The 22,545-nt window shown below is 46.7% G+C and overlaps 1 protein-coding gene across 1 annotated transcript in view; it reads left to right on the top strand.

The window, feature by feature from the left end:
• Positions 1-22,545, top strand: part of LOC128722820 (protein spire) — a 110,370-nt gene that overhangs the window by 40,485 nt on the left and 47,340 nt on the right. The window contains exons 3-4 of the mRNA XM_053816501.1: positions 8,843-8,960; positions 16,427-16,629. Of these exons, the coding sequence (XP_053672476.1) occupies positions 8,843-8,960; positions 16,427-16,629 (321 nt within the window). The remainder of the gene's footprint in view (positions 1-8,842; positions 8,961-16,426; positions 16,630-22,545) is intronic.

The raw sequence follows: 22,545 nt of genomic DNA, 5'->3' as shown, positions 1-22,545 counted from the left end.
AAGCTCAATGAACCCATTAACATGTTCTAAAGTTTGCCGAGCCGAACCGCGGCCAAGATCTGGCGCACATATGGTCGTGGTGTGGTAGAAACCTTCACCGTCTATTTGGCATAACAATACAGCAGCACACCGGTTCTCGCATCTTGCGCCCGGTGGAGCTTTTCCGCGGCGAAGAACTCGTGCAGCTGAGCACATTTTGTAATTGGCTGAGTCCGTTGCGTCTTTCTCATGAAAGATGCCTGGGCGCGTAGCGCTTCGGTATATGAATGGGTTGACTTTGAGGAAATAGAAAATAGGTGGTTCTGGAGTGTTTCTCTACTTTCCATCTGTGTGATTACCAATAACCGTACCGTAGCGCAGTCTCGCGGTGCTTCTAGCACGTCGATGTTCTTTACTTCAACCTGCGATTGGTTGTTTTGTCTGTTGGAGCTGCTTTCGCAGACTTTTGGAGCACAGGCCAACCTAATCGTCTTTCTTTCCCTCCGAATAATAGATAGGCGCCGTATAATTGCATACCATGCTGGGGCTCCGGCGTCCGTATTTCGGGGTAATAATTTCGTAAACACAAATTACAGCGTTAGCGAATGAGGGTTTAGCTGTAAGCTGATGTCGGGCAGGGTTCAACAGACGAACTCATTCCGTTACAGATCATCTCGAATAGGGAATGGTTCAGCTTTACGCAGGAAGGAAGTCGTGTGTCTTCTGAATTATTATTGATGACTCGTGGGTTCTTGGTGTGAATACCATATCTTGTCACATAGAATAAAAAAACATCCTTCATTAAAACAGTCTCATGAAATTCCGTACCACAAAAAGTATGGTTTATTAAGAAGGCAATGTGCAAACATTCAAAAGACTTCATCCAAGATAAAGTCAACGTGCTTCAAGTGGGGTGTCAAAAATTATTTGAAATGTCGTAACTGTCGACATGAAATTGATGAGCCGTATGATGCTCCAATTGGCCCCATTCACTGATAATTTGAGCTAACGAATTACTGTGGAATGTTTGCTGGTCGATGAGTGGGCATGAAATTGACCAGCATGCTGATGTTTGCGGCATCATCATGCTCGTAGAAAGAGTGAGTACACCTGCAATACCTTTAGCTTTTGGACGCATGTAGTTTGCAACATATGAGATGAAAAATTGTTAGCTTGCGTTGTTGTGTGTATTAAGGTTACTGTGCCAATTGTACTAGCAATCGATGGAAATGTTGAAAATTGAAAGTAAAGATTTATGGTGATTTCATTTCGAAATGTTGTCAATGAATAACTGAAACAGCAAATCATTTCATAGCAAAAATAGAGTATGCGTTAGTACAGTGCGAATCTTATATCAGGTGCTATCCCCTCTCGGTTGTGATAAACTGCGGAAAGTACATGTTTCCGGAAATAGATACGGAATTCCATTGCTTGCACAGCGACAAGGACCTAGCAAATATTAATAACACTTACGATGTGCGTGCACAGCTGGAGCCATGTACGTGTCAATTAGCTCCTACCAGCCAAGCTAATGTGCTTCCACCAGTTAATGTGTCACCAAAGGGAACAACCAAACAAGGGATGGTCAATTTCCACCCGCTGCCTTTCCATCGTCACTCTATCAAAGCCCATATCGATCGATTTATCGTATCTAGACCGGTAAAGTACACTACCGGGCGCACTTTCGATCGATCATCAGAACACGATGGCGGCCAGAAGAAGCTTGTTTCAGATGGGGGATCGTTTTGGGGAGGCATACCGGCACGGACCTTCAAAATGACAGTCTGTCATTAGGTTGTCATATCGAGGTGACTCGGGCCTACCCAAACGTGGCCGCATTCGGAACGATTTGCTGCTCACGCGACGCGTTCGCGGTATCGATTGATTGACGGAACTGGAACTCGCGCCGAAGATGACGATTGTTTTGGCCGGTTTCGGTCCGTTTATCGATTGGCTGTGTGCGCCCTGGTTGCGCCGGGTCTGGCCGTAAATGTCAATGTCAAACCAACCCCCTTCTGTTGCTCTGTTGGTGTCTTGTCGTGTGCCACACGCACACGTGGATGAGAACCCGACGGAGGTTGGACTGACGCCGAGCTTAAGCAATGACTGGTCAGCGCACGCACCATTCCGGTACACTCGCTATAATCGCCATTTGGCCGCGATCGTTAGCAACCATGACAGAGCGGACATTGGCTCGGGATCACCACAAGGAAGAGACAGGTCAAATCGATCACGGTACGCAAATTGGGACTCCGCGTGACATTTGTGAACTCACGATTTCTGGTTACGCGGGTTCACTGGGCGGTGTACGAAGCACGAGACCTAACTGCGTCTGGGTATGTAGAGCATGGAACACCATCTGTCACCGTTCTGGTGCGACCTAGCAGATGCTGGCCCACTGACCCATAAGAGGTCCTGGTGGAGCGGAGTACTCGTCGGTACCGATTGGGTGGCTAGCGTTACGATCAACCCCAATAATCAAGGTGGCTGGGTAATTGAGTGTAGACAGTATTTTTGAGGTCTGTAAAATAGCTGCATGAATATAAAACAAAAAAATATGTGGCACCATCGATGGGAACCACCGAAACGGGAGGGTGAATAAGTTGCCTGCGATACGATCATAAATTATCACGATCGAGCCGCGCCATGGGCTCCATTGTTCCGCGGGGTTTCCATTTCTTCCTGTATCCCATCGTGTCGCGATCGATCGAACCGGCAAGACATAGCAAGGAGGTAAATATATATATTCACCCGACGACACGGCTTCAGTAGATCCTTTTACACGAACGAGCAACCCGTCCGGGATTGAGGGAGCTAAAGAAATATGGCCAGAATCGTTTCGGAAAGCAAAATTGAGTCAAAATTTGTGTACCCTTTCTAGGTCCGAGAGGCCGTTTCGACACACCGCTCAGAAAGCGGGACACGATTTTGAGCCTTCTTTTCCTGCAAACGGTGGAAGCGAGTTCTAAGTGGCGTTTCGTTTTTGCGAACCCTGCCGTTAGGGGTAGAGACACCGTTTGCAGGAACTACAGTCAGGGCACCCTGTGGCTATGCTCAGCGTTGTCAGAAGTTGGTTTCGTCTCAATAAATTCATCGCTAGCTCATACCAAACCGTTACGGCGCTAACCTTTCAACCTTTTGCTAGCTGAAACGCTCGGAACGGAATGCTAACGATCATGAAGTGGAGCATTAATTTGATCGAAAGACGTGAATTGGCACAAAGATAGCTTAATCTGGGGTGGGTTAGACGTTCAGAAAAGGAAAATGAAACCCGCTTCGAGCCGATGGACCAAATGGTTAAAGCTTTCGTACAACTAGTGAGAAAACTGTATCAATCCCGTTTTGACGTAGCGCTTGTTTTGCTTGTTGTATTTATTGCATCGAAATCATCAGATTGTAATGCGAAATAGCCCTCGATACACCTTATCTTATCAGGTTGTCTCATGTACCACTGTGCGAGCGACATGGAACGACATGTCGCAGGGGCCTCCGAGGTTTCTACGCCGCTGACGATATTTTCCGCGTTGCCATTCGCGTGGTGAGCTGCGGTGAAATTCGAAATGCAACATGGCGATTCGACATGATGGCGCTGTCGATGTCCCGCGCCACGCTGCCTACCCAACCGACCAGCTCGCTTTGGCTGCAGGAAGCTACCGAGCTGAGGCGAACGCCTGGCATTATGGGTTAATGGTCGTCGTATGTCACTGGCCACGTGAAACGCGCTGTTTGAACTCCGGTGACGGCGTGTACGAAGCGCATCCAATTACCATGCTACGGTCTGTTTGTCGTTGGGCCACACTCACTGCAGAAATGGCAGTGAGCCTGCCAGGCGGTGCCATTCACCTCTTATGGTGCTGGCAGGCAGGAAGCCACCGGAGTAGTTCCTCTTCCGAAATCCCTTCGTCGAGGTGAGAGTAAGACTTGTTGGGTACAGCTACCAGCTCGAAATGTGGCTGTTCATGGCGCTGGAGTGTCTGCAGTACGCCTCTTAGTATGCCTCCTGAATAACGCCTCTAAAGGCGAGAATTCGAACAGGTCGTTGTTCTGCACCTCGAAATGGGGGTATGAGTAATTGCAGAACTCGTTATCGATTCTACGGATCGACACGGATATGAACATTTGAAAGGTACATCGGTTGCGGTTTATTTTTCGTTCCTCCCGAAGACTTCCAGCTCACATCCGTCGTCATCCAACCGACACTGAAAGCCAACGACCATCCCGTGTACAGCAGTGCAAGGCGTAGATCGGAGGCCGGAGAAGTTGGCAATCGTACTAACCGCGACGCTAGATCGCAGTAGATGCGAACAGCTAGATAGCCACACTTCGCTTCGTGCCGGTGATATTTGGAGAAATTGCTGAACTGTAAAAGACGCATCCCCGCAGCTGGCGATTGTTTGCCGAGCGCGCGCTGGCGCAATGCTGCATCCGTTTGCTTTTGCAAAACTCGCGTGCTTTACTGGACCCGGCGAGTGGGTTTTGCGGCGTTTTTTCTCTCTCTCTCTCGTCCCATCCATCTTGCCCGCGGACACCCGTTCCGCTTCTCTTGCCGTCTGACGGACACAACAATCCTTCGGTGGTGGGTGTTCGGCAAACAGGAGCTTGCCACATTTCCTGCACGTCCACGTCATATTCTGCTGGAGATGTTGCTTAGCGGGTTTTAGAGATCGCATTGGTCCTGTGGTGCGCTTGGAGGATGACGAATGAGCCAATCGGTGAGGTTGCGCGAAGTTATTGGAGCGTATAGGTCAAGTTTCGAAGCGGTGAAATGAAAGCGACCATGCTGGAGATGGATGGAAGCGTATGAAGCTGTATGTTTGCCTTTTGCTGCTGCTGACATGCCAATTGAATCGTTCGATAGGTGCAAGATGCAAATGTTGCTCACCATTGTGCTGCAGTTTCGTCGCTGTATTCAGATGTTTTTAGTGGCAGCTAGTTTCTTTAATGCGGAAAAGCTCAAAAACACTCTTGACTACTGGAACCTGTTCCAGTTTTCGCCAGCGAAGTTAAGCGGCTTGCTGGAGGTAACTACCAGTTTCCCGTTGTAGACATCATCCACAGAGCTGCGTTCTGCTCATCTCTCAGCGTAGGGTGCTAATTGAATCACAAAGATGCTAACCGTTAATTGGTCACTGTATTATTACCTAACCCCGCCGACGCGATCTTCATGCATCCGGTGATTAGAGGGCACCGGTTTACCGGCAGTTCATTAGCGCTTAAACGTTCGATCGTAAATCAATAAATCCTCGGCAACATCGGGACGGTCAGACCACCGTTAAGCAGAGCGAAGCTAAACATTGCAGCTGCCCAGCAGGGCAGGTTATCATCTTCGACAGGCTTCGGAACATGCTTAGCACAAGGCTTCTAGAGCGCCATCCTTCTACATATGGCGGTTGTTCTTCAAACCCGTATTGGTTGCAGATACATGGCTTCATTTTGGAATGTAAACCCTTTCGCAACTAGCGGATCGCGTTTAATTTTTTTTACAACTTGGATCGTGGCATTTATTGGAGGATGCCGAACGAGAATTTCGTCCGATGAATTCGCTAGCAGAAGATCTGCTGGGTTTGGGTTCACCTTGTACTCAGCGTTTAAACATTTTTGTGGCTCATTAAGAATCCTAAAGGCACCCTTGAAAATGAAGCCTATAATTTTGCGGACGTGCTTGAAATGATCCCTCTTGGTTTTGTTTCTTTTTTCGTTGTTTTATGCTGCTGCCTTTGCGACGATTCGACACCAGGTTCTTGATTGCATAATAATAGACATCACGCGACAGGGCCTTGCACTGGAGATAATTTTACGCCACATTGTGCGTTTGTTTTCGCGCCGCCTACCACACTCTTGTCTAGGAAGGTTCGGTTGATCGTCTGCAGACGACGATAGAGCTAGAATTTTCAGGTTCGTTCTCTACACACGCAGGCTTACGCTAGCGCTTCCTAAAAGTGTGCCAATCCTGGTATGAGTTTGCGGTTTTTTGGTATTATTTTTCGCACGATTCTTTCCTCTATTCATGTCGGAATTTTCCCTCCTTGCAAAAAAAAAACACCACTCACGCTACCCTGATTGATCAGCTCGTAATCTCGTCGACTGACCTACAGCGGAAAATGATCGGGTTGCGTGTGTGATTTTATTTACCGGTGAGGTGGAAAAGCATTATGACGATGATGAAACCGAAGCTCAAGCTAACGGGAAACGACTCCGAAACAGCTAGCTGGACTGCGAAAACTCCCAAAGGTCATGCGGATGTTGCTCTCCTTGCAGAATCGTATTAACTTTTGATGATATGGAATCATGAACGATACCAAGTTTGCGATTTACAGTACGAACGTACGCATGTTTTTTTTGCCATTGATCATGAGCGATCTCCGTATTACGCATGTGAGCGTGTAACTGTTGCTTTAATTGGAAGCGAGTACTTACTGATTTCGGTTAAATTAAATTACAGCTGTAATTTTGATTAATTACATCTTTTCACACGATCGAACTGCTTGATTTGTGCCTTCAGACACCTCGTCGAAGAATGAAGAAAAGGTTTACGTAGCGTTTCAGAAATCAACGCGTCGCTCGACTCGAGTGGCACTGACTCAATCAGCAGACAGGCACTCCCTGTTCGAAAAGAATGTTCTTCTGGATTCCATACGCGATCAGAATCCCGGCGGGAGGTTATTTCATGGTCACGGAATGTTTATCGTACCCTTTGATCGCGTCCATCCATCAGCCGGTAATCAGTCGTCGACGATCGGCTGGTTCGCTTCTTGTTTTACACCTCCACGGACACCAATCGGGATCGCATCGACAGGTTCCACCTGTAGCCGGGTTGGCCGTTTGTTCATTTTTTAAATTCCAGCAGAAATAAATCCTCGGACAGGACAGACCCAGCAGACAGATCTCATCACCAATTTGGTTCGGTGTTAGAGCGTTTTAATGGGATTGTTCAGTTCGCACCGTGGTATATTTCGCCGGTTCAGGCTCGCGTTTTTGAGATATCAATCGTTGCAGGCAACAGCCATTGAGTAGAAGAGTAATCAATAATTTTGTTGTTCTACAAAGTCGTTTGAAATTGTGACCATTTTATGTTTGTTAGTAAGAATGAATCATCAACGATTCAATCATCAACTGTTGAAAGCAATTTAATACATTCTTTAAATGCATTCTCTAACCAATATAAAACAATTGAATATTCATATCATAAGTTTGACCAAATAAATGTGGATCGAGCGTGGCTTTGACGAAGTCGACCTTCATTAATCATCAAGCGCACATTTGAAACAACTAGAAACACCTGCTTTCACTTCCTATGTTTGGCTACTTACTCGACACCAGGGTCATTGAATCTTGAGCAAACTTTCGTTGATTTTAATTATGCCGAATATAAGTTTACGCTCATCCGGGCTCAGCAGGATGCTGTTGTTCGTAAAGATATGCATATTTCCCAGGTGGTGGCTCATCTTTCATTCATGCCTTTCATCAAATCACATTTTCTTTGTTCGAACAAAGCACATAATGGGCCGATGAATGGGTATATTCGGTGCAATCTCGCCTTCGAATCTGCAGCTTGTTTTCTTGCACCCATGGAATATACGCAGTAAAACATGCACTATTTTTAGGCTGAAATTAATGGTGGAAATGCTGGAAGAAAATCATTTTCTTCACTCGTGCTTCCATCACTCAAATAGGATCGTCAAAATGAGTCTTGCAATGCTAGCAACTTTGTTGGCGCTTCTTATGATTTTTGATTAAATATCACGAAATGATGCAGATGAATGTTGAACAGGGTGCTTAAGATGTTTGGTTTAGTCTGCGCGCAGAAGCATAGGGCTGGGTGTAAGTGGATCAGACGGGATTAAGTGGTTGTTTACTTATCGTTTGAAGATCGTGTCGGAAGGAAAGCTGGTTTCTATCACACCAATTCAAGGTTATGCCGTCATGGATTGTTCAAGGGAAGTGTTATGAATCAATAATTGGCATGAACAGTGTTCAACAGATGCTCTGATCGAGGGGGTACATCTATCTAGGGGGTAGCATAATTTAGTGTGAAGAGATTGCTTGATAGTTTGAAACTTTTGATATTTAATGTTGATGAAAGTATACTAAAGCATTCAAATATCTCATCTCAACATTCACTAGCGCATGCTGGTGAATGTGAAAAGCCCTAATTTCGTCTAAGGGTGTGAAGTAGATCGCAAAAGGGCGAAACCAATGCGAAGGTCTACCCGTTCTAGTTAGATGCCATGTTTTCGATGATCAATTTGGAACGATCAATTTTACGATAATCGCATAGAAAACGCAACCTTGAGTCGAGTATCGCAAGCGACCTCAGCCCGGTGAAATTCAAACCCTAACAAGCTCTGTTCCCGATACGCACTTTATTGGCTGCGAAGCCTCTCTTTTACCTCCTTCCCAACTGATGTTTGCCGATTTTGCTAACGAGCTCAGGCGGACCTCAAAACACCCTGTTTTGGGAATGGAATGGTTCGGAAATCGGTTGCGTTGGGAGAGGCAAAAAAAAAACAGCCGCCACAGCTTCCATTGAGCCGACTACACTCGGAAGTTTCGTTGGGCTTTCGGTGGCTTGCGATACGCTTTCACCTGTCTGCTTGTGGGGCTACGGTGCTGTGCCATTCCTGGTTACTGCAGCTCGAAGCCCGTTGAAGTCATTTGGTGGTTACAGGGCATTTTCTTCCAGTCTTCCCATGACACGTTAGTTTGATTCGGTTTACTTGGATCGGTTTTACGGTGGACCATGCTTACCCACTGACCCACCGACGCCCTGTACGCTATCACGATGCTTGTTTGTTTACGCTCCTTTTGCTGGTCATTTACCGCTTGGCTAACCGTTCCCGTTTCCCGTTTCGTTCACTTCCAGATCCTGCTCAAGCTGGGCATCGTCGTATACCGGGCGCTCGATTACAACCTGCCCACGGGTGAAGACTGTCAGATCTCGCACGAGCTGGAGGAGCTGATCGACTTCATGACGTCCGAAGGTAAGTACGGTAATGGATGTCGTGCGATGACCTAATTGTGGTTCGCGGTTGTAGACTGACGATGGGCACCGTGACACGCACGCACCGGCAAGCGTGAGATATTTTTATCCCAACTCATCAGCAACGGGTTAATCGATGTCGAGGCCATTTTTTCTCTCCCCCATTCACCCAACATGAGAAGCGGAGCGTCCAACATGACGTGCCCCGTGTGCCGGAGGCACTTTAGTTCCGAAGCGAAACATTGTCAAAACATAATGCAGAAGTAGGCGAAAGAGCTTGGGTCAGGTTCCGCAGAATATCCAGACGGTACCTTGCTCCACGCAGCAAACGAGAGGACACGAGTTTCGAGGGCAGCAGCATAAGAAGCATCCCTTTATAACCACTAGACGTACCGAGACGCACCCACAAACTTGGGGCTGCATTTGCGGTGGTGAGGTGTCTTGGGCTCGAAAATGCTCGCTTGCGTCGTTCCCAGGCCATCCTGTGGAATGAGAATGCAGTGGCCCTGCCCATGGTCGTGCTCGTGGTTGGTGGAGGTCAGGAACAGCCCCAAGGAACTGGGTTCGTTTCGCTCGACGACGAGGCACACATTAGCTTTCGTTAATGATCAACATGATGAAAATGATAATGGAGAAGGCACAGAAGGCAGTCACCAGCACCATGGGGAAGAATAAGATTTTTCTCGCCAATGTGCGTGCGTGCGTGCGTGCATGTGTGTGTTCGAGCGAGGGCGCTTATGTTTCGTTTCCACGCCCGCTCGGGTTCATCGCTTACCGTGCGTTGAAGTCTTTCTTGCGTGATTTCTTTGTTGGTTATCATTTGGACGACGCTTTCATTTCTCCCTTTTCCCCGGTCGGGCCTAATACGTTCATTATTCATTTTGTGTATGAAAATCGTGGGAAAACCTAAAAGAACGGGCGTGTGTTTGGTTGTTTTTTTTTTCTCGTGCAGAGAAGAGCAAAGGTGATCGGGATCGTCCGAACGGTTCAGTTCTGTTATTTCCGGCACCGAGTTCTTCTAATCTTTTCTTAACTGCACGGCCATTATTCTTCTGGTGGCGTGTGCTGTTTGCAACTCCCGGTTCGGTGGTAATTACCGCGTGGTATATTGCTTGTACATCGTTCCCCAACACCTTCTAACGTACTTCCCCGAGATGACATTCGAGTTCATTACGTGACACGCGTGCATCTTGGTGGCTTCTCGGTGGGTGGGAAATTATTATGTGCAAATTATTTGAACTTTATGGCTCTGCTGATAATGTATCTTCTCACACCACTGAGGATGGATCTAATTTAAACCAGTCTCTAGTATAAAGCGCTGCTCGGGAAACCGCCAAAGCAGCGTTTCACCAGTCCATTTCGTTTTGTGTGCACCTTGCGCCGCAACGTTCAAGAAACTGAGCGAATGAAAAGAAGAAGAAAAGCGTGTATGCACCTCCTCTTGCACTTTTACGGTGGGTACCGCACATTCGCCTTGATTTTCACCCCCACCAAGACCGTGGGGCAATTCGGAGAAACGAAATGGCGGTGGGTTGTGGCATTCGCTTACAAGACAAAGGCAGATGCGAGGTTGAACCCCTGCATGGGCAGCAAGAAACCAAGAGCACGCGCTGGTTCGACAGGTGTCGTGGAGGTTTTCCGTGATTTTCATAGTTTTCGACCCCAGGTTTGGTGGCGTGTGGCGCGAAAAATTTCATGCCGCTGTTTTTTCATTATAATTTCGTGCATAAAACATTAACTCACTGCGGGTGGTATGCGGGCGTGAAATTCAATGCCATCGCTGGCGAAGAAAATACTGCCTCGTGAATGGCATGAAATTTTCATGCTGAGTAGAAATTTTCTCCCCGCCGCACGGTTAAGGTCGGCAACCTACCTTGAGTGAAGTGTTGTTTAAAGGAGTTTTAAATGCAACTCCCAACCGTGAGGTGGGAAAAATGCACTACAACTTTATACAAAAAAAGGACTATGAATGAGCGCCTACATTCTTTGAATTGATTATTATGCTTTGAGTTATGTAATGGAGAGAAACATTTGTCGCAAACTTTCGCATTTTGACGGTTTAAAATGCCGTTTCGAACCACTGTCGCCTTAAGCCGTTAGCTTTCCTTTCGCTACGTTTGGCCGTTATGTTGGCAGCAAATCTTTTCGACAGTACGCCTGAAGAACGTAGCTTTATCGCACGAAATGAATGCCTTTTCATCCCACCAGAACATTAATGCAGTAGCTTTGCGCCTTCACTTAGTTCAGCTAATCAATTAATTTTAAAATGCTCGGAAATCTTACTACGCTGGCCCTGTAACCGTGTGGTAAAACCTTTGGTCCATTTCGTCACCTTCAAAATATTAACCGCCGCAAGTGTACCTTAATGAAAAGAAGAAAACAAAAATGGCTCGTTATACCATCTACAGGAAGGCGAACTAAAAGCACAGTTGCTAACTGGCTGTCCTTCGATCGGGTACGGTTCAGCATTGAAAAGGCACCCAATGTGAGGTCGTTCGGCGAAAGAACAATCTGTTTTATCAACCTCAAAATGGCGGTCCTTCCTACATGAAACATGTATGAATTTTAAAAGCTCGCAAAAGTGCTCAGATAGCATTGTGTTAGTACACAGAAAAGAAATTAAAGCAAGCTTGATGGTTTGGTTCGGTCTTGTTCGAGCTCATATTTTGAGCACATTGTTAGCCGTTCGGATCGATATTTGATTCATATGGTCACAATTTCGATGTGTTGCTTATGCAGCTTATGCAGGGCTTCGTAAATTACAGTACCTGCAGCAGTGCCCGTTCAGCATGGACGAGGAAATATTTCGATCAATGGTCACGATCAATTCGGCCGGTTTGGTGCCGGCGCAAGTCAGCTTGGTTTGCCTTTTTTATTCTTTTTTTTCACCAGGGTGTGGCTTGATCTTGTTCGGGCCCTATCGAGGGACCGAGTGGGGTTGAAATTTAGAGGAATAATTTCGCACTTTCAATCACGGACAGGCAATAAAAATCACCAGCGAGGCGTCTGGTGCATACGCGAGCTCAAAAGTAAATTGAGCTAACCTTCACGATAATGGATCCCTCAGGGTAAGATCGATATTTTATTTTATACGACGCCTTGCATGTGATTGTGAATGTTGAATGTGTAGGGTGTGCGTATCCTTCTGCGCGACCTTTGCCATATTTGGTAGATGTTGATAATTTTTTCTCGCTTGTTATTATACCGATATATTAATTATTTAATGCTTTTAAAGATCGAAGGTTAGGCTTGGTATTTCCATTCTGGTGGCGTAACATTTTATTTCATTATGTTCTGGAAGGTTTCCTTCCTTATATGTTAAGGTAATCAACGTTTTTTTTGCGGTAATCTCGCGGTGACTTCATTCCAACCCGTTCCGATTGCAGGATTGTGTCTTTGGAAACCAGAACGAAGAGAGAAAAAGACACAATTCCACGCAAAACCGAGTAAAAATAAATCCCACATCCTATGCGCAACACATACGAAACATGGCTGCACGCAAACGAGCGGATGTGAGCAAAAAATGACGCGTTCAAGGTGCAGTACGAGCTCGCGTAGCATCGCACTGGGTGGGGAGAATAAAAAGTCTAATGAAAATTGTAACAATAATAAATACATCACGCTGTCTGGCTGACTGACCGAGAAAATAAATATGCCATTGCATCGCGCCCGCGTCACACCGGTTCGCGCTCGGTTCCAACAGCCACTCCATCATGCGCACTGCAAAAGCGAGGGAAGGAGAACGAACTGCAATGCAGCAATGCCCTGCACGACATATGGGCAAGCCCATCATCACCATGTGAGAGGTCCCCACGCCACGATGCCGGCAGGTTGCGTTCCCTGCGCAAGTTCACCGGCAACCGTGCGAGCATTTTCGTTCGTAGTTTTCGTGTTGCGTTCGAATGTGTGTGCAGATGAAATGTGCGATAGTTGCAGTTTTGGCTTCGCGTTGCATGAGGCACGACAGAATGGCAAAGACCCAGTTATGGTCAAAGAGGTACAAAACAACAAAAAAAATCTATCTTGATATAAAACGTTCTACAAAACGACGCAGGGTTTTCCTTTTGAAATATAGTGGGGCGAAACGGCGTTGCATTCTACCGACGGACTCAACAGGATGAACTAGTGGTGCTTCTTAAAAATGGCTCACGCTGGGTGTGAATGCAAGAAGTTCGTTTCTTGTGCTACCGTTGAAGTCTCTTGTTTTCTCTGGTGGTAATTACAACCTATCCGTCGAATGTCGGACGAAAATAAAAGCAAAAGTTCATTGTATATCATATTGTTTGTTTTTCTTTTCGTGCCTTAACGCTTTTTTATGATTGAGTTTATCAATTGTATCAGAAGGGAATCAAAACACGAAAATAATTGCCGTACTTGTAGTGAGCGAGAGCGAGGGATTTTTACTCAGGGGTCAGTAACCCAGCAGCAACTCCAACAGCAGCACCCATAGCACATGTTGTATGGCTCTGACTGCAGAGACCGTACAATTCGTGTCACCGCTCGGTGGTTGCCCGGTGGTATGATTCACTGGAATTTGGAGCGGTGTTTGAGGACAATTTGCATACATTGCACAACGCTCGCTTAACTTCGGCCGCTGAGAGCGGTGGATATTGGCAAAGGACGAGTGCAAGTGTGGTTTGCGGTGCGAGGGAACAACCTTCGGGCCACGAAAACACGATTTACCAACCCCTTTACGCGTTAGAACACGCGGTCTAACACAGACACACGTACCCACACGTTAGAGATTTATCGATTTTGGCAGGTTCTGCTGAACAAGACAAGAACGTGCGGCGCTGTGCTGCATGATAATGGTTTCGCGCATGTTGCAATCGAAAACCCGCAAGCGCGTGGAAACGTTCTCTGTGTAGGAGGGATTGATTGATCATTTGGAAGGGGATGCACGGGGCTAGATGGTGGAAAGCGACACCTTCCCAACGGCGATTGGCACGGCACGGTGCTTGGAATACAGTTTACACTGGCATAAAATTGATCCGCAGATCAGAGGGCGCAGAAGAAATCGTTGTGGCAACGGTTATTGCGGAGCGTGGTAATTGATAGATATTGTGTGTCATGATTGTACGACGCCCATTATTTGTAATGGCGTTAAATAGACTATTGTAATGAATTTGATGTTTGACGTCCCTGGTGTCACTAGTTGGACATGTATATTACTCGTTAAAGTGCATGTAATTGAATATTTTTCTCATCATGGCCAGCAGGTCTAGCAGGTTTAGAGTCATTGCACATATACGACGAGTTTAAGTATTTGTTTGAACCTTTTTTAATTTATAGAAGATGAGTTTGTTTCATTGCGAACGCTTTATTCTAGGGAAAATGAATGACAGTGCCAGTCAATTTTCCTGCCACATTTTCATTCAATTATCATTTAATAAATATTTAAAGAAATCTCGCCGAGAACAGTTCATTACTGGCATTACAATGAATTTAATTGGGAGCTAATGCTGCCGTTAGCTTACAAGTGACCCCTTTACAATGATGCAATGCGTATAAGGAGCCCAGAAAGGCCTTCTTGGTTCTGATCGTAATACCAATTGTTTCTTTAGTGATTTCAGTAGAGGTGAATAGACATTCCTGCTGAGCGAGTTTTATCTAGACGCAGGAATCTTTCCACTTGTGAATGCAGCTTAGCCCTTTACCCAACCATGAACGGTTACACCTTTGGCTCTAGTTAGGCAGATAAATAGACTTGAATCTAACTGTACGCAAGCTCAAACAACTCAGTTTTGAACGCAACGTTCTATCCCCGGGCATGCGTTGCGCTTGTTGCAAGAAGGTGAAAATAAATACATCCCCTGTTGATTAACTTTAATATCTGCTTATTTATGCCGTCTGGGACAGTGAGTATTTGTTTGTTCGCTATCTCAAGGCGAGCTTGAATGGGTGCTGTTTGTTTAGTCCTTTGTTTTTTTAATGCGTCGCACTTGTTTAGTTTTGGCTGCCGATCCTCTGCCGCAGTTGCGGTGAAACATAAATAATGCATTAGTGCTGTTAGTTCATACCATTCCCCCATTAGCCAATTGGCCTTCTCTCAGTGAGGTGAAAAAACGACGCAGTCGGGCGGGTGAATTGAAACCAGAAAAATGGTCTAAACGACGCCGCGTTCCGAAACACTCATGGCTATCAAGAGATTTTTCGTAGCAATTTCTAATCTCCAAGCTCCGCGCATACCGCCGTCCTGAATGGAGATCGCACGTCGTTCGATGAGGCTAGCGAGCCGGTGTCGGGAACTGCCGCAGGAACGCTAGGACGTCGTTTATCTGCCTATTTTCGAATCAACGTCCAGCGGTCAATGGCGATAGCGGAATATAATCCATGACGGTGTATAGCGAGCATGAGCATCGCGGCACAAGTTATGGGATCATTTATTAACATTATCTCTCAACACGCGGTGAAAAACGGTTTTCTTTCGTCTCCCAGTGCCCGAGCGGTGGTCATTTATTCCTTCGTTTTGCGTGAGCCTGACCGGCGGAAACGTGGGGTGTTGCTTTTGCGGACATCCTTCCAGCTATCTGCAACCTGTGCGCTGCAACCCGTTGGTCCGACGCACGGCAGATAGTGCCGCGGTTGGGATACGATCGAACAGCAACCGGTGAAGATCTCCGCAGTTGTTTGCTTTTTTCCCATTTCTCTGTCTCGCACACGGCTGATATTACTGCACCATTAGAGCTGATATCGGTTCGGAGAAAGGCGGGCCTGTTGGCTTGCGTTTCTGCGCAGGGGGTGGCATAATAAATTCGATCTAATCCAACCAATAAACGCGACGTTAGCGATTGCTTCGTGGCGATAAGCGTTGATAGCCGTTGTTGAATGAGAACTTTCTTCTCACTCTACGGGGCTAAGGTTTTGGTCCACAAGGGTTACGATGTTTTCGAGGGGTGGAGGCTGTTTTTTCAAACGGTAATTTTTTTGCGACACATCTCAGTTGAAGACATAAATAATCATGGGATGAATGGACAAGTTTATTAAAGTGCCAAACTGTGGTTTTTTTTTTACAACAATCTTCACCTACAACACACATGACAATAAATCGTACGAGTTGTTTGGAAGATGTTCAACCGTGACCTGGATATTTCCCAAACTAATACCGACATGAACACCCAATGGAGTTGTACGGGCAACGATTAATCATTACACGATGTAAACGTCAGTGAAGTTCTATCTATCCATCAGCGGTGGGTTTGAATGTTGAAGATTCTGGATCGTGAATAAAGCTCCCCGCGTGATCAAGACATGCTAATCCATGCTCCAATCTCACATGTTTTGTATCTGAGCACAAGATGTGTGTGCTTCAAAACGCACAAAAGGCTCAATTGCCTATCGAACATTAGGTATCACTAGCCGCGTTCTGAATCCCGTTTGCCTGCTTTGATTCATGAGCCCTGATTCATGTTGATCTACACCCAGACTCACCCCTATTTTTTTGTTGCGTTCCCTCCTCTCTTTCAGATAACGATGACGAAGGCATCGAGCGTGACTCGGAAGAAGTCGAAGAGGACCTGGTGACGGTCGACAGTGACGATGGCTGCCCTGGCAACGGGCCGCTGGGTGGTGTGATGACGAAAGTGGATGCCGGGAGCGTCACTGCCAACGGTTGCGGTGGCGGTGACCGAAAGCATCTCGAAACCAAAGAACTGGATCATGTGCTGGAGGTAAGTGGATCTGTGGCTCCACCGAACATCATGTGCCGCGTCTTACGCATCACGCATTAACATCTCTGGATGCCGGTACGATGGTGATGGCGGCGGCATTTATTGTATTATTATTATTTCGGAGGTTGATTTCGGCTGATTGGTCGATGAATGCCTTTCTCTCGGCGTCTTTGTTATCGATGGCTCGTCGGTAAGCGATTTGGTGATCATTTCAAAGAGCGAACGCGTACGTCTTCCGTCGGATGGGCGTCCGAAACTTGCGGGCTTGCCTACTCAACCCCTTCGGGAGAAGGCGCGGACACAAAAGGAGCGCTCTAAATTGTATGGAAATTGTGCGCGTCCTGAACGCGTCGCTGGATTTAGCCGTCTGGTGAAAGCTCTATTGAAGTCCCAGGTGGACCTGGCTTGGTGGTGGAGCTCTGGAAAGGAAAGTGTTTTTCTTCCCGCACAGCCTCTCGGATGAGATGGGTTGGTTCTCTCGGGCTCTACGCATCGTATGCACGATTAATTACGCGCACTAAGTCGCGCACCGGGGTTGAATTGTCCTTTCTCTTCATCGCTAAGCCTGGATGGCCCTGGGGTGGCTTGGGGGCGTACTTCTTGGGTTGAGCATCTACCTCCTTACGCCGGTTGCTAATCTAATTTGGAGAGCTGTGCCACTCGTGCGGGGGTCATGTCGCCTGCTGGGCTTTTATGTTTCAAGTTGATTTTGTTCGGGAGTGCTTGGTAGGTGGATTGAAGAGAACTGATGTTCAAACGATCCTAAATGAAGATATACAGTTTGCTGAAGATACTTTTCTCGTTCACTTCACTTCGCTTTTGCCGTGTGTCATTTTTTGTGCCATAAATGCTGAATCATTCTCGGTCACGTGTTAGCTTGCCATGGTGGAGAAATACTGGTGAACTTGATCATTGATAGTAGTCCGAGATTATGGTTTGGAAGCAGACGTTACGAGAATCTCGTGATAAAGAAAAAGTCAGGTCTTTCTCAGTTATTCCACGCCATCTGTATCGAAGTGTTCGATAACGGCATCGTTATCGATTTAGACGAAAAGCAGCGTGGAAAACAGCTTCTTCCTGCGATCCCGTAGCTCGTTTGACGTTTTCCGCAAGCACCATCCCTATCGCATGTGTTTGATCTTCGTTAAAGTGGTAAAATTTTCGCGGAAGTGATTAAAATCGAACGTACCCCTGTTTAACGATGGGCTTTTTTTCCTCTTTCGCTCTAAACACCATTTTCTCGACCCGCCATCACTCACCGGTATGTCAACGGGCGCTCGCGACGGGAAAAGCTCGACACAAAGGGATGGGAAGCAGAGCAAGAGTCCTTCTATTCAACAACCACACGTCCGTAGCCTGCTAATTGGGTTTCGCTCTCGAACCGTGGTGGGATGTTCCCTTCGCACAAAGTTTCCATTTCTAAGCGCGGACAATTTTCCCTCCTTCGTCGCGTTTCGAGACCCGATGGAAAGTGAACGGTTTGCATGGGTTTGTCTCGTCTCTGGCAAGAAAAAGGAGGCCGAACCACCCGTAGATGAAGTTTTGGTCGGAGGCAACTAATTTCAGCCGGGCGGTGTGCTCAGAAATCGAGCATGGATGGTAGAAGATGCAGTTACTTCCCGTAGTCGCCCCTTTCCGTGTTTTAAGCTGATGAGTGCAGTTAGTTTCACATGTACTGAGGAGGAGGAAAAAAAACAACCGCTTGCTGTCAATTTCCTCCGTTCAAGGAGACATCGTATTTCATTCCACAGACATGGAAGGGAGCACGAAGGTAATTTTGCCTCGTACTCGTGGGAAATTTTGGGCGTCCGAGAAGCGGCCGGGAAGACGAAGTGGATTTAAAAAGTACACCTCCTCAAAAAGACGTTTTTTGTTAGAAACGTTTTCTTGATCGTCGAGTTGTTGTCTGAAAATTGTCCTTGGAAGGTCATTACTGTTAAATATACATAGTATGTGTATGTTTATATGTACTTAGCCTGAAAGAGAACTTTATTTACGTAGCGTTAGTACAACAAAACGAGAGTGAGCTGAATTCAACTCCAAACTTTGAGGCCGGGTGCATTGACATGCTTTGCTACTTTGGTATTTCAGTAAATTACCTTTGTGGGCTAATATTTGTAAAATATCTCTTATACTGCATCGAACGAGTTCGAATACTGCAACTGAAGTTTTCTTTCTTAAGACAATCGAGTTGCGTCTTAAAATAAGCTTCATGGCTTATTTTATGCTTCAGTTGAAATGAGATGGAAAAACGATGCAAATAGGAATAAGAAAAAGCATAAGTGGAAGCCGGAAAAACTTTTTTACCTGTAGATTGTTTTTTCGTTTAATTCATTTCTAATACTTTTCAATTGCCTTGCCTTAACTTGTTTCATTCGATCATTGTTCAAAAGAGAAAGACACACGGTTTGATGATGTAGTTCCGGTCATCGCGTCACCAACTGCTTTGAAGTTGTCTTATTTCTTTGGTATTTAACACCTAAACAATCCTCAACTGTAGGGTAGCATGCAGCATAATTTATGCAACCCCCGTGCAAATAATCGAATCGGCTGTAATACGGTCAGATAAAAAGGAAGCACCTTTGTGTTTCGGGTTGAATTACATTCGGTGCCTATCGTCGAAGGTGAATAAGCTACAGAGTACACCCACGCCTCCATCTTGGCCACAGGCCAAACACCAACACCGGTTCTGATAATGAGCCACGACGGGTGGGCTACCGAAACGGCATGTTGGTTCTTCCCTGGCCGACACAACAATGAAATCAAATCAAGCAACCCGATGCGGCTTGGTTTGGGGAAACAAAACCAAAGTGAAAGCGAAAAATCGCGGCCGGCTGGTCTGTTAGTTTTTTCTTCACCGAAAGAAAAGCCGCAACGGAGAGAAAAATCTCCTCCACGTTTTGTGAATCCTCCAGCACGGTCTGAAGAAGGGGCGTTTTCGAGGCGTTTGCTTTAAGATGCTCTTATCCATTTCCATGCAGCCGCAGACGCCGGTCCCGTCCATTACGTGAGCGGAACCGATTCATCGCCTCCGATGTGTGGCCTTGGATTTCGCGAACGAAGCTGGAATGACATAAAGTAAGTTACGTGTAACACCTACCCTACGCTGGTCCGAATGCAGCGAACGCCGTCCGCATTGGGGCTGTAAATAGCGTTCTCTGCCCGTGCGGGGGTGGCCTCTTTTCCGTGAGGGTGGGTGGCCCCAGTGTGTGCCTGAGGGCGTCCATTTTGCGAGTGAACATTGCTGCAGAATGGCGTGCTGCATCTTTGAAGCAGTTGGCAGCGGTAAAGTACCGTACGCGTACGCATTGTTTATTATAACACCCAGTGACACCTCAAGACGCCGGCGCACGAGTTCTTCCTGGACGGTGGGTCGTGGGTGATGGGTGATGGCAATATTGTAATGGCAAACAACCGCCACGAACCCCAAGACCGCAACATCAGGTCACCATTCCGGATCTTGGGGTAACCGTTTCGAGAACGAGACGCCGTATGCTGTTGACTCACTGGAAAGCTGCAATTGCTTGCCGCGGAAGCTCGAGAAGTCGCCCATGCGTGGAGGAATTGTTTGCCGCTTCATCTCCACTGTTGCGGTGTTGATTTAGATGTTCCCAATGCTAACTTTGCTCCGGTCGTTTGGTTACAAATTTACGATGATGCGCTCATTGTGGGGCTTTCGCGATGGCTTTCAGCGTACATGATAGAACGGAACAAGAGCTAGTATGTTTTTTGAGCCATTTTATTGACTTCACACGTACATGACATTGCTAACTGTTCTGCATATTAGAGGTACCTTCATATGTGCAACGCTGTGTCCCACTACACATCGTGCTTAAAAGTTTTGTAGCGACTCATTTCTATGATAGAAGGTCAGTACTATTATCGGGTTAAATTGTTGTGTACAATACGGCATATTTCTCCACATGTCAGAAACCTGTCAGTATGGCTTATCGTTGTTGCGACGGTGACCTATGCTTCAGGGCTTGCGCGACCGTGGATGAAGCCCGTATTAATTACATCTATCAACCACCGTGCGCTGGGCCACTCCTTGGTCGCGCATGAAGACCGCTAGAACGCGGGAAAGTACGCCGGAGCGTGGTGGCGCCACCGACCGCACTAGTTGGCAGACTTGCGGTTAGCACGTCGTTTTGCTCGCTAGCCGGTACCAGCGATTATTCGCGGCATGCGGAAACCGCGCGGTGAATGTAACGACAGTGATTTATTGTGTCGGAGAAGCCGCATCGTTGGAGCCGGCCGGTGGGAATTACTTTCTATTTCTAGATTCTGGCAAGAATTCATGAACCATTTCAGTGGTTTTCACTCGCAAACGTAAGGGAAAAGAATGATTTCGATTTCAGGAATGTATATCCCGTGGCAGTAGTAATAAGGCAAAAAAATGTCAAGTAATATGAAAAAACCTAGTGGAGCATCGAGGATCATGTTTTGCGTGATTGCGGAATTGTTTATGTTCGCGAAAATTGCAATAGAGGATAGTTTTCAAGCCTTCAAATGATCGCCAGATGGTTGACCTACATATGGTAGCAATTAACCTTACGGCATCAATAAAAAAACAATTGATCCACCCATTGTAACTCCCGTTAGATCCACGTAGTGAAAGCTGAAGGGAAATCATCATCATTCTAATGAGCCTGAGCTAGTGGAAGAGAGCTAGCTATCGCGCAATGCCGTTGCCGCTTAAGTGCTTAATGAGAATAAATTACTCATAAATTTCCCATCGACGTCCGGATCAGGCGCATCAATCATGCGAAACCCGATCCGGCCTAAGCGCATGTTGACCTCTTCCGGGCTCTTGTGAGGTCACCGTGCCGAAGTCGAGGATCGATGTCTTGCTAGCGATGCTCCGAAATCATCATGCAAAATTAATTAGCTCAGAATTTACGATGGACCTTATGGCTGTATCAGTAAAGGGATAAAGAAGTAGGTTAACTATTTTATAGCTATTTTTTGGGATTGATGATCATGCTTGTCGAACATTGCGGCCATCACATTCGGGAATGTATGGTACATGGTTGCATGCAACCATCACAGGCCAGTTGCAAATCATTCATTCCCAGCTGGATGAATTTTGGTTTCGTGTTAAGGGTCGTTTTTGCAGTCATCTCCGCCCCGGTAGCGTGTGGATTAAGTCATAAACTTTCTCCTAATTCGGCCGTACACCGCACAGCGTGCCATCGCGGCGGTATGCGTGGTGTGCAGATTTCACCTCATCCGATCGACCGATGATGGATGGCTGATCAAAAATAGGTCTGTGAGGGCAGAATATTTTATGGCTCATTAGGGTTCGCAGCTGCGTGAATTCGGGTGAACCGCGGTGAACCATAATGAAGCCATCTTCTCCACCTTTGCGGGATGGGCGGCGCAACAAAAAGTAGAACAACTTCTCGGCACAGAAGCGCGCACCGCTTCCGGAGGTCAACCATGAGCCGTTGGTGATTATCTGAATTTAAGCGCTTAGCGTTCGAGGTTTGGCCTAGTTCGGTGCCTCCCGCGAATGCATCGGTTCACCCGCCGGGTCGGTCGAAATCCGCCTCTAAGATGTGGTTCGCTTACTCCTCGCCGTGGCAGCAAATGAGCGAAAAGTCCGGTAGCTGATCGGATCGGATTTTTATGGGTAATAATTTAAAATTAGCATAATTTAATGATCGAACTCGCGCGGTAGACTGCGGTCGGTTGAGTCGCCGTGTTTCGGAAAGCGAATCCATGGATCACACCGGCGATCGAGCGTGATCGAGGATGGCTTAAGAGTAGATGCTTAGTTCCAGTTGGCTGTGTATTTTTTTTTGGTTGGTTGGTCGACGTCCAATGTTATTATGCTTTCATCCCGCCTGGGAGTTATTTTCCGGAGATTTACGACTTTGCTGGCGGGTCCGAACCGGACCGGATGCTCTCGGGTAT

This window comes from Anopheles nili, chromosome 3 (genome assembly GCF_943737925.1).
Source record: "Anopheles nili chromosome 3, idAnoNiliSN_F5_01, whole genome shotgun sequence".
NCBI lineage: Eukaryota > Metazoa > Arthropoda > Insecta > Diptera > Culicidae > Anopheles > Anopheles nili.
Note: the sequence above shows the minus strand (reverse complement) of the source record. Positions and strands in the feature narration are given on the sequence as shown.